The sequence below is a fragment of the Propithecus coquereli genome, unplaced genomic scaffold, assembly GCF_000956105.1.
Source record: "Propithecus coquereli isolate 6110/MARCELLA unplaced genomic scaffold, Pcoq_1.0 Scaffold105, whole genome shotgun sequence".
NCBI lineage: Eukaryota > Metazoa > Chordata > Mammalia > Primates > Indriidae > Propithecus > Propithecus coquereli.
In genome coordinates this window covers 1,803,757-1,819,032 of record NW_012134414.1, presented here as the reverse complement: position 1 = coordinate 1,819,032, position 15,276 = coordinate 1,803,757, and the positions used below count along the sequence as shown (strand labels likewise).

The 15,276-nt window shown below is 40.3% G+C and overlaps 1 protein-coding gene across 1 annotated transcript in view; it reads right to left on the bottom strand.

The window, feature by feature from the left end:
• The window catches only part of MYH15 (myosin, heavy chain 15), a 171,122-nt gene that overhangs the window by 74,183 nt on the left and 81,663 nt on the right, over positions 1–15,276 (bottom strand). The window contains 2 exon segments of the mRNA XM_012645946.1: positions 8,768–9,157; positions 11,897–11,987. Of these exon segments, the coding sequence (XP_012501400.1) occupies positions 8,768–9,157; positions 11,897–11,987 (481 nt within the window).

Below are 15,276 nucleotides of genomic sequence, written 5' to 3'. Positions count from 1 at the left end.
ATCATAGAAGCTGATCCTCTTACAACCACATGAGAAGTTGACGAAGAGCTCAACGTCGACCATTCTATGGTCATTTGGCATTTAAAGCAAATTGGAAAGGTGAAAAATCTTGGTAAGTGGGTGCCTCATGAGCTGACTGAAAATCAAAAAAAATCCTCATTTTAAAGTGTTGTTTTCTCATATACACAATAACGAATCACGAATGTACGTCAGATTGTGATGTGCAACGAAAAGTGGATTTTATATGACAACCAGTGACAATCAGCTCAGTGGTTGGACCAAGGAGAAGCTCCAAAGCACTTCCCAAAGCCAAACTTGCACCAAAAAATGGTCATGGTCACTGCGTCTTGGTCTGCTGCCAGTCTGATCCACTACAGCTTTCTGAATCCCGGCAAAACCATGACATCTGAGAAGTATGCTCAGCAAATCCATGAGATGCACTGAAAACTGCAACGCCTACAGCCAGCGTAGGTCAATAGAAAGGGCCCAATTCTTCTCCATGACAACGCCCAACTGCATGTCACAACCAAGGTGCTTCCAAAGTTGAATTGAGCTACGAAGTTTTGCCTCAACTGCCATATTCACCTAACTTCTTGCCAACCCACTACCACTTCTTCAAGCATCTTGACAACTTTTTGCATGGAAAATGCTTCCACAACCAGCAGGATGCAGAAAATGCCAAGAGTTCATCGAGACCGGGTCTGGTGGCTCACACCTGTAATCCTAGCATTCTGGGAGGCCGAGGGGGAGGATCACCTGAGGTCAGGAATTCGAGACCAGCCTCAGCAAGGGTGAAACCCCATCTCTACCAAAAATAGAAAAAATTAGCTGGGTGTGGCGGTACGCACCTGTAGTACCAGCTACTCAGGAGAGGCAGGAGGATTGCTCGGGCCCAGGAGTTTGAGATTGCTGTGAGCTAGGCTAATGCCACAGCACTCTAGCCTGGGCAACAGAGATAGACTCTGTCCAAAAAAAAAAAGAAAATCCCATCGCATGGATTTTTATGTGGCAGGAATAAACTTATTTCTTGTTGGCAAAAATGTGTTGATTGTAATGATTCCTATTTTGATTAATAAAGATGTATTTGAGCCTAGTTATAATGATTCAAAATTCATGGTCTGAAACCGCAATTACTTTTGCACCAAAGTAAATATCTCCCATGTAGTGTTTGACACAAAGTAGGCATTTAATAGATGCCTAAGATACTCAAATTACTGCAAACTTTAGTGGGAGGCTGGCCAACATACCCACAGAAGTTTCCTGAGGTTACATTCAAGCTTTTCTCATAAACCCTGACCTCCGGATTTGTTTTAACTTGGTCAGGCTGTTACCCACTGATGAGAAACAAGAACCAAATCAGGCACATGCCCATTTGGAGGCTGACAAGTAAGGCCATATAGTTCCAACCACAGATGTCCTACAGCACACCCAGGCATGGCGGTGGTTGTGAAATTAGATCTGGCAGAGATTCCTTGACCAGCTTCTCACACAATGCCAACAGTCTCTCCAGGTTAGAGCATTCATACTAAATGCCAGGTGTGCTCAATTATCCACTCTCTACTCATGACTAGAAGCAGCCATGGTGGTGAGCAACATAACAGTATTAGGTTGTCTGTACAGTGTCTAATTATATTTTGAATGTTGAATTTGGTTGCTCTCACTTCTGATAGTGACTTTGACAGTCAAAGTTGGCACACTCATTTTCTTCCCTCACAATATCCCTCAAAATTCAGATTTGCTCTGTTTGATAAATAAGAAAACTGAGCATCAGAGAGGCTAAATAACTAGCCCAAATTCACACAGCCAGTAAGTATTGGAATTGAGATTTGAATTGAAACTGCCTGTGCAGATGCACACACACAAAAAGTCAACTGCTAGAGTCCTACGCATCTATTGCATGAAGTAGTAATAACAAAGGAAATGTTAAGGATTAATTGACAATGTCCTAGTTGGTCTGAATTGTCCCAATTCCTAGGTCCTTGAGGAAAATGGATAAAAATATGCTTATGAGAACCATCTTTATTTTATGACATCTCCAATAATAAATGGCCCATTAACTGAGCCAGGAGGAACATATCCAGGTGTGAGAAATGACACTTCTGTTTACAGCCCTGAATATGCTATGCTATGCACCTGTTTGCTGAGGGTGAAAAAGTATAGATCTCTATAAGACAACTTAGTCAACGGCATGTGGAAATGGCAAGAAAAGGAGCCAGAGATTCCTTCCCTAGTTTTCAAGAGAGCCCATGTGATGAAGGCCAGCTGGGCTGTGCATATCTGTAGAGTAGGCAGCCCACCTGGGCAGATAGAAAAGGCACTTTCCCTTAGGCATCACTTCACATGGTGAGTATCCAGGCACTGCTAACCAGCTAACCATGGGTATAATGTTTTCAATTTATAAAGTATTTTCATAAGCAGCATCTGTAAGAGACAATGAGGTTGTTTATCTAAAGGTGGCCTGTGCAAGGATACAGCATGCAAAAGTGTTGTACCTTCAAAAGAATTTCAAATTTAAGCATAGGAATAAACAACAAATTTTGATGCCAGAGAAGAAGAAGTTAATGGAATAATGCATATTTATCTTCTAGCTGATTCTTAAAATGATGCATAAAAATGCTGCCTCCCAGAAACACTGGAACCAATGGGAATTCAAAATAATCAAGATAATTTTGTGAGATTTCCTATAACTTCTAAATTGCCCTGGGCCTCTCTGTCAGCATAATATGCTTTTGAAAATGATTTAGTTTCCACTGTACCACTGAGCATTGGCATTCTTGGCATTATAATGCAGAAAAAAAAAGATAAAACAATTCAATAAAAAGTTCAGCATAATATATATGCCTATGAGGGTGAACAGAAATAATTTACCCCACCAACAAATATTTAAGGCAGCTCCAGAATGTGGTTACCCACAGAAATGCACAGGATTTGAAGTTGAGTCCCATCTCTTCCACAGAATTGTGCGATCTTGGACAAGTCACTCAATCTATGAGCCCCAAGAGGCATATGTAAAAGTCAGTGCTAGTAACTGAGTGCACTGATTATACAAAGCACTAGAGTAAATGTAAGTGAAATGAGACTCAGTTGCAGCCTTAGAGATGCTTTCAGTTTAAGCAAAGTTAAAAGACTAGACAATGTAGCAATACAAGAGGGATCCAAGAAGTGCTACAGGAATTCACAAACAGGTAAAACTTTAATACAGGGGTTGAACTTGAACATTACAGAGAGGAGAATTAGTTTGGAAAGGCACACTCATAGAAAATGGATATTTAGTGGCAGGCAAGAATTTGAATTTAGCTGAAATGGAAGGTCCATGAAACAAAGTAATGAGATCTAAAACTGGCAAGGCAGGGTGAATCTGATCACGGACCATAGGGTACTCCAGAATTTTGGAGTTCATTTTTAAGCAGAACATAATTCAATAAATCCACGCTTTAGAAATATTAATCCAGGTATTATACAGGATGGATTGGGGGGAAAAAGACTAAAAGCAAAAAATGATAATTAAGAAAACTACTGCAATAGTCCAGTTAAAAAATAATGAGAGATCTAAATGAGAATGGAAATGGAGAGCCATAAGACAGTGAAGACTGATCTGCTGCAATAATTGATTACAAAGCAATGAACAAGAGGGAAAACAAATAGTGGAGACTTGGAACCTGGGTGACAGGAAGAACCAGATGCCAGTGATAGAAATGTTCAGAGGAAATGCCAGCTTCGGGAGAAGGTGGTTTGTTCCAGGCATGCTGATTTGAGAAAAGGAAGACATTACTGATCTTTTAGAGAACAATTTAAGAGAATGGTTTTAAGGAAGCAGGGGAAATAAAGACAGATTGCAGGATTGAAGGAGTAAGGAGGTAGTGAGGTATACACCTACTTCTGGGAAACAGTCTCCAAAGATGGTCACCCAATTAGCCACACCCTGTGACATTCACATTATGTAGACTCCTGGCCTTGTGACTTGTAACTGACAGGAGTCATGCAGAGTCACTCCACTGCACTGTGAGTCTAAGTCACAAGAATCTTCGCAATTTCTGCCTTGGTCTCTTGGAGCACTTGCTCTTAATACCCTGAATTGCTGTGTAAGAAGTTCAACTCCTGTGGCTGCCATGATGTGAGGAAGCCCACGCTAGCCACATGGAGAGAGATTTGCAACCAGCCTCCAGCTGTTTTAGCTGTCCCAACCCAAGACCCAGACATGTGAACAGAGAAACCTTCAGATAACTCCAGCCTCAACCGTCATCTCACTGCAACCAAATGAGCTGATCCTTCCAACACCCAGAACCAAGAGAAATAATAGTAAAGTTTTATTTTGCATGACAAGGTTCTTGGGTGATTTGTTGTACAGCAAGGGATAAAGACTATTCTTTTGTCAGAGAGAATAAGACAGATATAAACAGACTTTGCTTTCCTCTCAAGACACCATCTCTAATGTCTGAGAAAAAGGTCTTTATTTGGATTTGGTTTTGTTTCCTGGAATCTGTGAATCACGGTTATTTGGAAGAACATTTTCTTCTTAGGGACAAGAAGAAAGGGATAATTAAGAATAAAGACAAATGTATAAGGTAAAGAGAGAAGTGATACTGAATAGTCTTGATCTTATCAGGTCTTATTTATTGAAAGGAAGGATTCAGAAAGGCAAGATTAGAATCTAAGGAAGGATTTTTTATAAAACAAAACAGGAAGTGAATTAGATGAATAAAGAACTTCTGAGCAGCAAAGTCTAGAGGAAATTGGAAAATATGAAAGTCATATCTAATTAGTATGGACTTACAGTGAACTTAACAGCTTTAGAATCTTTTGGCTGCCTACTAACACGTACGGAAACAGAAGAGTTCCCAAGAAGGAGGGAGAGGTACAGAGGAAGGTCAGAATAAGGACTTCTAGGGCCTCACTTGGGCCACAGAAGAATACAAATGAGGCCTACAGGGCATGGAGCTAGAATGTCTTCCTTCAGTGCCCAGTGAAAAACAGAACCGCAGAACACAGAAGAGACAGGAGAAAGACAAGGCCTAAGTCCTCACTAGATTTATGTTCTAAGATAAGTGGGGGGTAGGGTGGCAGGATGCTGTGGTCTGAAATGTCTCCCCTAAATTCACATGTTGAAACTTAGTCACCAATGTGATTAGGATTAAGAGGCAGGCCTTTAGGAGGTGATCGAATCATGAGGGAGGAGGCCCTCCTGAATGGAATCAGTGACCTTGTAAAAGAGGTGCAAGGGAATGTTCATCTCTTTTTCCCTTTTGTCCTTCTGCCATGTGAGGATGCAGTAAGAGGCACCATTTTTGAAGCAGAGATTCCTCACCAGACAACAAATCTGCCAGTACCTTGATCTTGGACTTCTCGGCCACCAGAATTGGGAGAAATAAATTTCTGTTATTTATAAGTTATCCAGTCTCAGCTATTTTGTTATAGTAGCGCAATCAGACTAAGACAGAAATTGATATCAAGAAGTGAGGGTGCTGCTGTAAAAAAAATACCTAAAAATATGAAAGCAGCTTCAGAACTAGGCAACAGGCAAAGGCTGGAAGAGTTCAGAGGTCCACACTAGGAAAAGCCTACACTGCCTTGAATGGAGCATTAAAGTGATTCTGGTGAGGGCTCAGAAGGAGAGAGCTGTAGAGAGAAAATTAGTCTTCTCAGAGGTTACTGAAGTGGTTGTGATCAGAATCCTGGTACTAACATGGACAGTAAAAGTCATTCTATTGACAGAAATGAGGAATATCTTATTGGAAACTGGAAGAAAGGCTATTCTTTTTTTTCTGAGACAGAGTCTCACTCTGTTGCCCGAGCTAGAGTGCTGTGGCATCAGCGTAGCTCACAGCAACCTCAAACTCCTGGGCTCATGCGATCCTCCTGCCTCGGCCTCCCAGAGTGCTAGGATTACAGGCGTGAGCCACCACGCCCAGCTGAAAAGGCTATTCTTGTTACAAAGTGGCAAATACCTTGACTGAACTGTGTTCGAATCCTAGTGTTTTGTGGAAGCCAGAACTTGAGAGTAATGAACTAGGATATTTGGTGGAAGAAATCTCCAAGCAAGGTGTTCAGGGCTGCATGGCTTCTCTTGACTATTTATAGTAAAATGTGAATAGAGAAATAAATTAAAGATGGAATTTATAATCAAAAGAGAAGCAGAAGTTGAAGATTTGGAAAATTCTCAGCATGGCCAGATTGTAAAGAATTAAAAAAGTATGTTTGGAAAAACACCAAGAGTGTAGCCAACCAACTGTCTGATAAGCAGATTTGTACGGATAGAAAGAGTCAAATACTATTCATCAGGACAAGGGAAGAATGATCCCAAAGGCATTCCTAAGACCTTGGTAGCTGCCCCCACCCCATCACAGGCCCAGAGGTCAAGGCCTTGAAGGCAGGAAAGTTTTAAAGAAGGGGCCCAGGCTGCCCATTGGACCGCTGGGCTTGCTGTCCAGGAGCACCTCAAGTCTCTACTCCACACTTGCCAGAACAGCACTCCTCTGCCATCCCAGCTGTGGCTGAAGCAGACCCAGGTGCAGCTCAGGCTGCTGCTCCAAAGGACACAAGCAGTAAAACTTGTTGGCATCCATGTGGGGCTAACTCTGCAGGAACTGTGGAGGCAGAGCTCCTCCACCTAGATTGAAAGGATGCCTTGGAGAACTTTGGGACCCAGATGGAGAACTGCCATAGGGTGGGGCTGCACAGAAAGCCCCCACTAGGGCAATGCTTAGTGGATCCCTGAGGGTAGGGCCACCTCTAAGAACCCAGACCTGTACAGCCACCAGTATGCACCAGCCTGAGAAAGCCACAGACACCCAACTCCAATCCCTGAGAGCTGCCATGTGGGTGCACCCAGCAAAGCCATGGGGCAGGGCTACGCAGGGTCTTGGAGGCTCAACTTCTACCCAGTGTTTCCAGAAGATAGGACAGAGTCAAAGGATTATTCCCAACTTTCAAGATTGAATGTTGCTTGGTTTTTCCAGTCTTGGATTTAGCCCTTCATTGTCTCTTTTTCTTTCCTATTTCTTCCTTTTTGAATGGGAATGTCTATCCTATGTCTGTCCCTTCATTGTATCATGGAAGCACCTAATTTGTTTTCACAGGCTCGCAGCTGCAGGGGGAATTTGCCTCAGGATGAATCATGCCTCAAGTTTCACCCATTTCTGATTTAGATGAGGATGGACTTTAGACTTTTGAGATGGTGCTGGAATGAGTTAAGGCTTTGGGGGCTCTAGAGATGGAATGAATGTATTTTTCTTGTGAGAATAACGTAGGGATAAGGCAAAGAAGGTCTAGACAGCCTGACTGCAGCCATTTTGACTGATACCAGACCCTAACCATCCTGAACAAGGAAGTTGCCAGCGAGTCACCGGCCTGGGACCACCCGAGGACTGATGAGTTGCTAAGCTGGATGCCTTACAAACTTGTTTGCACTTTCCTTTGTGTGACAGCAGTTTATGATTAACCTTTATGGCCTGACCTCAAGACAATGCTGGTCATGTATGGCTGTTTCCCAATGGGGTGTTTGAACACATAAAAATGTTACCATTGCCCCATAAGTGGTCCCCCTACTCCTCAAGAGAGGACAACTATTCTGTCTGTGGAGTAGTTGTCTTCCTCTCTCAACAAACCTTTCTGTAGCTAGTTAGCTCACTCTTGAGTTCATTCCTGCATGAAGCCAAGAACCCACTTGGTGAGTTCAAGAGGCTTTCCTTCCTTCATTGGGACAGAGCCCTCATGAATGGAATTAGTGACCTTATAAAAAAGGTACAAGAGAGGATTTGTCTCTTTTCCCCTTCTGCCATGTAAGGACACAGACAAGAGGCATCATCTTTGAAGTAGAGCTCCCTGACCAGACACCAAATCTGCTAGTGCCTTGATATTGGACTTCCCAGTCTCCAGAACTGTGAGAAATAAGTTTCTATTATTTATAATTTACTCAGCCTGTGGTATTTTGTTACAGAAGCAGGAATGAACTAAGGCACCGGGTTCATGGAAAGAGAAGCAGGGTAACTGTTTCTACTCAGTGTGGTCTTTAAAAGAAATTGATGTTAAACATTTTGGAAACCACTCCATATCTCTGAAGATATTCTATATTTTTCCGGCCATAGTCCATGCAGAGCAAGCTTTATTGTTGGGTCATGTCGTTTCCAGGTGACATTACAAATTTTGCTTAGGAGGAGCAGAGGTTGCAGCAACAACCATTTGCTCTGCTTAACCTAAAGCAAAGCTCCTCTCAACTAGCTAAAGGTAGGGTCACTGTTACCCATCATCTGATAGTAACCATTTGACATGAGAGTTTTCAGTGTACAGGTTAATGGGCTCAGCACAAAAAGAACATGGGATGAAACTTTCTTCTAGTGCTATCTGGATAAAGAGATGCTAGAGGGCATGAGAAAAAAAAAAGTTTCTTCCTCTCAGCAAAGCTGTTTGTGTCCACCATTCATTCTACTAGGCTCTAGAAGTATCTGAGCCATGTATCTTCAAGAGATACATAGCTAGTAGCTTCCCTTTTTTAGCCCACTTACTTTTGCCATCACCAGAAAGATCTATAAGGAACATGGCCTGGAATTCTGATAAAACCAGAAGCCACTGTCAGGTCACATTTAAGTGATGGTTTTGTGTGACCTTAACAATGACCACTGGGGTTAGGCCTGATCTATTCAGTCTGAAGAGCTATAGCCTTCATTAACAAATATCTTGAGTCACCATACTGGTTTATTTTTCTTTTCCCTCCCCTCTTCTACCTACTTCCATGCTCAGAAGCCCAAAAGGAGGGCTTGGGAATGTCTACCTTAGCTCTGGTCATCTGCTCAACACTGGTCAGCAGATCATCCACTTCTAGCTGCAAGTCACTCTTGTCTTTTTCCAGTTTCTGCTTGACCTGTTGCAGATTTTCTACCTGGCCCTCCAGCTCAGCCAGGCTGTCTGCATGTCTCTTCTTCAAAGAGGCATAAGTTGTCTCAAAGTGCAGTGTGATCTCTTCCATGTCTCAATGAAGCTTCCGGAATTTCATTTCCTGTTTCTTAGTTATTTCCAACTGAGCCAAACTGGCCCCTCCTACCTCCTCTAGCCTCTCATTCAAGTCTGCCAGGTCTTGGGTAAGGTCAGCTCTTTCCCTGTCCATCTTGGCTCGAATGGTCCTTTCAGCTTCCAGTTTGTCTTTCAAATCCTGTATCTCAGTCTATTGCAATAAAAATTTTGACCTTTACTACGTATTCATAGCACATTCTATATTCAAGAGCTTAACTATTCTTTTTTCCTTTCTTACAACTAAGAAAGCAAAAATGACACTTTCACTCCCCAATTTATAAGTAAACAGAATACACAGAAGTTAAATGTTTTGCCCCAAATCAGTATCAAGAACAGAATTAGAATTTTCAGTTCTTCCAGATCTTTCAGCCCTTGATAGGCAAGTTTATTAAATTATATACATGGTGGGGAAAGCTTAGTAAAGAGCACTTCCCAAAGAAATAGGAAAGTGTCTTTCATATGACAAGAAAAAAATTTAAAGAGCATTTCTAATAAAAATATAGTATGATAAATTTTATACACAAAACCTTCTTCATCTGGAATGCATTTATCTGATCTTAACTATCTGAAACTTGGGCAAAAATCTGATCAATAAAATGAACATCTCAAAGTTCAAGCAATTTACTCATAAGAAACAGCATCAATTTAATTTTGTACACAATTCTAACAAAACTGATTACTTGATTTTCTAATCTGCAGGAGATTTCAAGTATAGGAGATTTGAAATAACAAATTAGAATTGGTGAAGGAATGTGGACTACTAAAGTGAATAGTAATCTGATGCCATCAGAAGAAAAAGTATTAGAAAAAGAAGTGATAAGAGCTTTCAGAGCCCCAAACCCTTTTAGTGTAAGGGCAAACAGCTCTACAAATTTTAACAGCATCATTATATTATAGTACAGTGAAGCCACTGATGTTTAATCAACATCACCTTAAGTAATTAGGCATGAGTTAGGATAGGGGAGAAAAAAGGATAGAATCTATTTTAGAAAATGTTTTCCTTTCCATTAAATTAGAGTGCCATGGCTTAGAGAAAGCTCATTTCTAGATCATACCACCTTAGTAGTCTATCAGTTCTATAGATGAGATGTGACAGAGACAGGGCTAAAAAAATATATGATTTCCACATTCAAGTAAATGTGATCCCCTTCTAACTAGTTATCACAGGATTTAATTCATTAACCTAAACAATATTGTCATTGAACCAAATATTTCTGAAACATTTCTTCAGAAATTATCTTTAGAAAACTTTTGAAGTCATCAAGGTAAGAAAATTCGTCTTTTGGATAAATTGAAAATTTTGGTTTTTTTAAAATTTTGGATAGGCCGGGCGCGGTGGCTCACACCTGCAATCCTAGCACTCTGGGAGGCCGAGGCGGGCGGATTGTTTGAGCTCAGGAGTTCGAAACCAGCCTGAGCAAGAACGAGACCCCGTCTCTACTAAAAATAGAAAGAAATTAATCGGACAACTAAAAATATATAGAAAAAATTAGCCGGCCATGGTGGCGCACGCCTGTAGTCCCAGCTACTCGGGAGGCTGAGGCAGGAGGATTGCTTGAGCCCAGGAGTTTGAGGTTGCTGTGAGCTAGACTGACGCCACGGTACTCACTCTAGCCCGGGCAAAAGAGTGAGACTCTGTCTCAAAAAAAAATAAAATAAATAAAATAAAATAAAATTTTGGATAAAGTCAAGTGTCATTTGAAGACAAGTCTGGTGAATATGATAATCCCTTGGAGATTAATATCATGTCTGAAAATAAAGCATGTTCACAAAGCAGTGAGACTGGTTTTCTTATTTGGTTCAAAATATCTCAGACTATAACTATCACAAAGGGGTTCCAAAATTATTTTGAGTAATGGTTATGTTACTGAGATATTTATTTAGCTCCAAAGGGAAAATCTCCATCTGGATGCATGTGTGCCTATGTATACCTAATTACTTTATATTTTTAATTACTTTGTAACATCATCATATAGTAAAGCATAGTCACATGGTCTGAAAACTTACAGATATTCACTATCAAATAATGTTTTGAGGCTATTAATAAAAGTAGCTGTAGAACTTACTGATTTTCAGCATACTTGCCTTCTAATCACAAAGAATAATTATCATAAAAATTAAACGGTTTACACTGAATGCATACCATGTGTCAGACACTGTGCTTACCACTTAACTGTACTGTTGCATTTAATAACATTAGCTCAAATGTTGCCAGGAGGATTAATGAGGGAAAAAATACATGTCCAGAATTTTACCACAATGCCTGGTTCACAGCAAACATTCAACAGATTAGCTATTCAGTTTTATTATCCTCATAAGGAAATTTAAGCTTAAAAATTAATGTACATGAAGTACTACTCAGCCATAAAAAGAAATAAAATAACGTCTTTTGCAACAACTTGGATGGAACTGGAGACCATCATCCCAAATGAGGTATTCCAGGAAAGAAAAAATAAATACCACTTTGTTCTCACTTATACGTGGTAGCTAAACAAGGGATACACACACACACACACACACACACAGTCATAAAATAGTGTAATGGACAATGGAAACTAAGAAGGAGAAATGAGGGGGAGGGATAAAAATCTACCTATTGGGTACAATGTACACTATTCTGGTGATGGGTACACTGAAAGCCCTGACTTCATCATGTAACAAAAAACACTTGTTCCCTCTAAATCTACTGAAATAAAAGAAAAAGTAATTTCCCCCAGGGTCATACATCTGTGGAATGCCACAGTTTACCTTCTTAACCACTGTTCTTTTCTGTCTATGTCTATGGTTGGCTAAGGGTACGGAAACCTTGACAGAGAATTTGTCACTGAAGCATCAATTATCACCCATGGATCTAAATACAGGTACACACATGTATTTGATAACTGATTACCAGAAGATCTTTAACCATCTTCTGAAGTCGAGCCACCAGGCCTTTCTCATTCTCCGCCTTTGAATTCATCTGACTCATTTCTAATTCCTTCCTGGTTAGAAAAATATATCAAATGAAATTGTTCGGAATAACATTTTGTTTAAATATTTTAAAATTATAGATACAACATATGAATTCATTCTTGTAAAAATTGAACCATTTTGTCTACATCTGAAATCTTTTTTGTTATTATACCCAATCCCTGTTCTCCTCCTAGAAGGAACCAGCATTATCCATTTTCAGACATTTTTCTAAGTACTGACACGGGTTTGTGTTTATGTGTGTGCATATTAGCTGTGGAAATAGTTCACATTTATTTACTGTGAATGGTATAATACCATGTATGTTTGTATGCATATACAGATCAATAATTTATTCTTAATTCAATACTATATTGGAGTTTTTTTATGCTGGCCCACACAGAGTATTTTATTTAAAAATGTACTATGACATAGTATTCCATGATTTAGACATCCCATAGTTTGTGAATTCCCCTATTAATAAGCACTTAGGCTTTTAATATTTTGCTTTTACAAATAACACTGCTTATATATGCACTTCCTCGTGTACCTGACAGTGTTTCTCAAAAGTGGATACTCATCAGGAAATTGCTGAGTAATGTATAATTATGTGGTTAAAAACATGTAAGAGCCCTGTCCTTTGCTCTCTAATAGCTGTGTGAGATTACTTTTCAATATTTACCCTTAACGCCACACTTCTACATTTTTCTTAGCAGACAGTATCTCTGCTTTCTTTTGAATGTCACATTTACTAGTAACAACAGCATCTTCTCAAATATTAATGTTTAAAAACGTCCAGTAGGAGGAGGAGCCAAGATGGCGGATAAGAAAAGCCGCTAGTCAGAGTGTCTCTGCAAAAAAGACAGATTTTAGAAGAAAGTGAAAAAAATAAACTAGCAGAAAAACATACATCGGATGACGATCAGAAGGAAGGGTGCCTAAATCTACAGGAGACTCCACGGGAAAATGTTGCAGAGGAGAACTGGAAGGAGAAAGGTCCCCGAGAGTCTCGGAGACCAGCAACAAGGCCTTTTCAGCAGAGTGGAGCCATCTCAGGCCCTCCCGGCAGCTTTACACAGAAACAAAGAACATACCTTTGACCCCTGCTGACAGCATTTGTGGAGCCTGAAGGCAGGCTTACCTAACCCAGCTCCGCCCAGACTCACTCCCGGACCTGCCCCCACTGAGGTGGAGAATAAGGACACCTGGAAGTCCCAGGACCCCACCCACCACTCGAGGCACAAGAGGGCCTCTCCAGAGGAACAAGAACTGATAATAGGACCCAAAAACAGCACTGCAGCTCACTCCTCCCAGCGAGTGCCATCTACTGACAGGGAGGTCATTCTGCACACCCTTTTACTGCATCTACAGACTCATCATAAAGGGTGTGGTTGAATCTCACCCACAAACACCACCTACTGGCTCAGAGACTAAACAGGGTGTGTGATTATCCGAACAAAAATCTAAAGGCAAGAAGGAACAACTGATCCAGGAGGGAAGGAACCAGCAAAAGAACTCTGGAAGTATGAAGAACCAAACAGAAAGCACATCCTCAAAGAGGAACAATAGCTCTCTAGCAATGGACATTAACCAAACTCAGAACACTAAAATAACAGAAGAAGAATTTCAAACATGGATTGTAAGAAAACTCAATGATATGCAAGAAAAAATGGATGACCAACACAAAGAAACCACAAAAATAAATCCAGGACTTGGAAGGAATTGAAATATTAAAGAAAAATCAAGCCGATATCCTGGAAATGAAGGACTTATTCAGGGAACTACAAAACACAGTGGAAAGCCTCAAGTACAGGGTAGATCAAACGAAAGAAAGAATCTCAGAGACTGAAGATAACTCCTTCCAATTAAATAAGTCAGTCACAGAGATCGAGCAGAAAATTAAAAGAAAAGAAATAAGCCTACAAGAAATGTGGGATTATGTGAAAACACCGAACCTGAGGGTGATAGGGGTTCCGGAAGGTGAAGAAGAAAACAGGCAAGGGCTAGATAAGCTATTTGAAGATGTAATAGAGGAGAATTTCCCAGGCCGTGCTAAAAATCTAGATATACAGATACAAGAAGCCTAAAGGACCCCTGGGAGATTCAATGCAAATAGGAAGACGCCACGACATGCAGTCATCACATTGACCAAAATATCCAATAAAGAGGCCCTTCTATGAGCTGTAAGGTGAAAAAAACAACTAACATACAAAGGAAAGCCCATCAGAATAACACCAGACTTCTCAACTGAAACCTTACAAGCAAGAAGAGACTGAGGCCCCATACACACTCTTCTGAAACAGAAAAATGCCCAGCCTAGAATCTTGTACTCTGCAAAACCAAGTTTTGTATATGAGGAGAAATAAAGACATTTCAGATAAGGAAAGACTGAGAGAATTCACCAAGAAAAGACCATCCCTCCAAGAAGTACTCAAAACAGAACTGCACGAGGATCAGCACAATAAACACTCATGAATATAAAACGACTCAAAAGTTAAAGATCAAAGGCTAGATTCCACAATGGCTAAAGAGAGAAAACAAAGCAACAAAATGCAACCCAACAGAATGAACAGTAATTTGCTCCAATTATCAGTTCTCTCAATAAATGTGAATGGCTTGAACTCCCCTCTCAAGAGACATAGGCTGGCCGAATGGATAAAAAATACAAGCCAAGTATCTACTGTCTTCAGGAAATGCATCTAACCCACAAGGATGCATTTAGACTCAAGGTAAAGGGGTGGAAATCAATATTTCAAGCAAATGGAGGCCAAAAGAAGGCTGGGGTGGCACTTTTGATCTCAGATAACTTAGTTTTTAAATCAACAAAACTAATGAAAGACAAAGAGGCTCACTATATAATGGTGAAGGGTACAGTTCAACAAGAAGACATAACAATTCTAAATATGTATGCACCCAACTTAGGTGCACCCAGATTCATAAAGCAAACTCTACTTGATCTAAACAAATTGATAAACAGCAACACCATAATCAGAGACTTCAACACCCCACTGACAGCACAGGACAGATCCTCCAAACAGAAAATTAACAAAGAAATAATGGACTTAAACAGAACTCTAGAACAAATGGGCCCGACTGATATTTACAGGACATTCTACCCCAAAACCACTGAATATACATTATTATCATCAGCTAACGGGACATTCTCCAAGATTGACCATATTCTAGGACACAAAGCATGTCTCAAAAAATTTAAAAAAATAGAAATTATACCATGCATCTTCTCAGATCACAGTGGAATAAAAATAGAAATCAACCCCAACAGAAACTCTCATCTCTACACAAAGTCATGGAAATTAAACA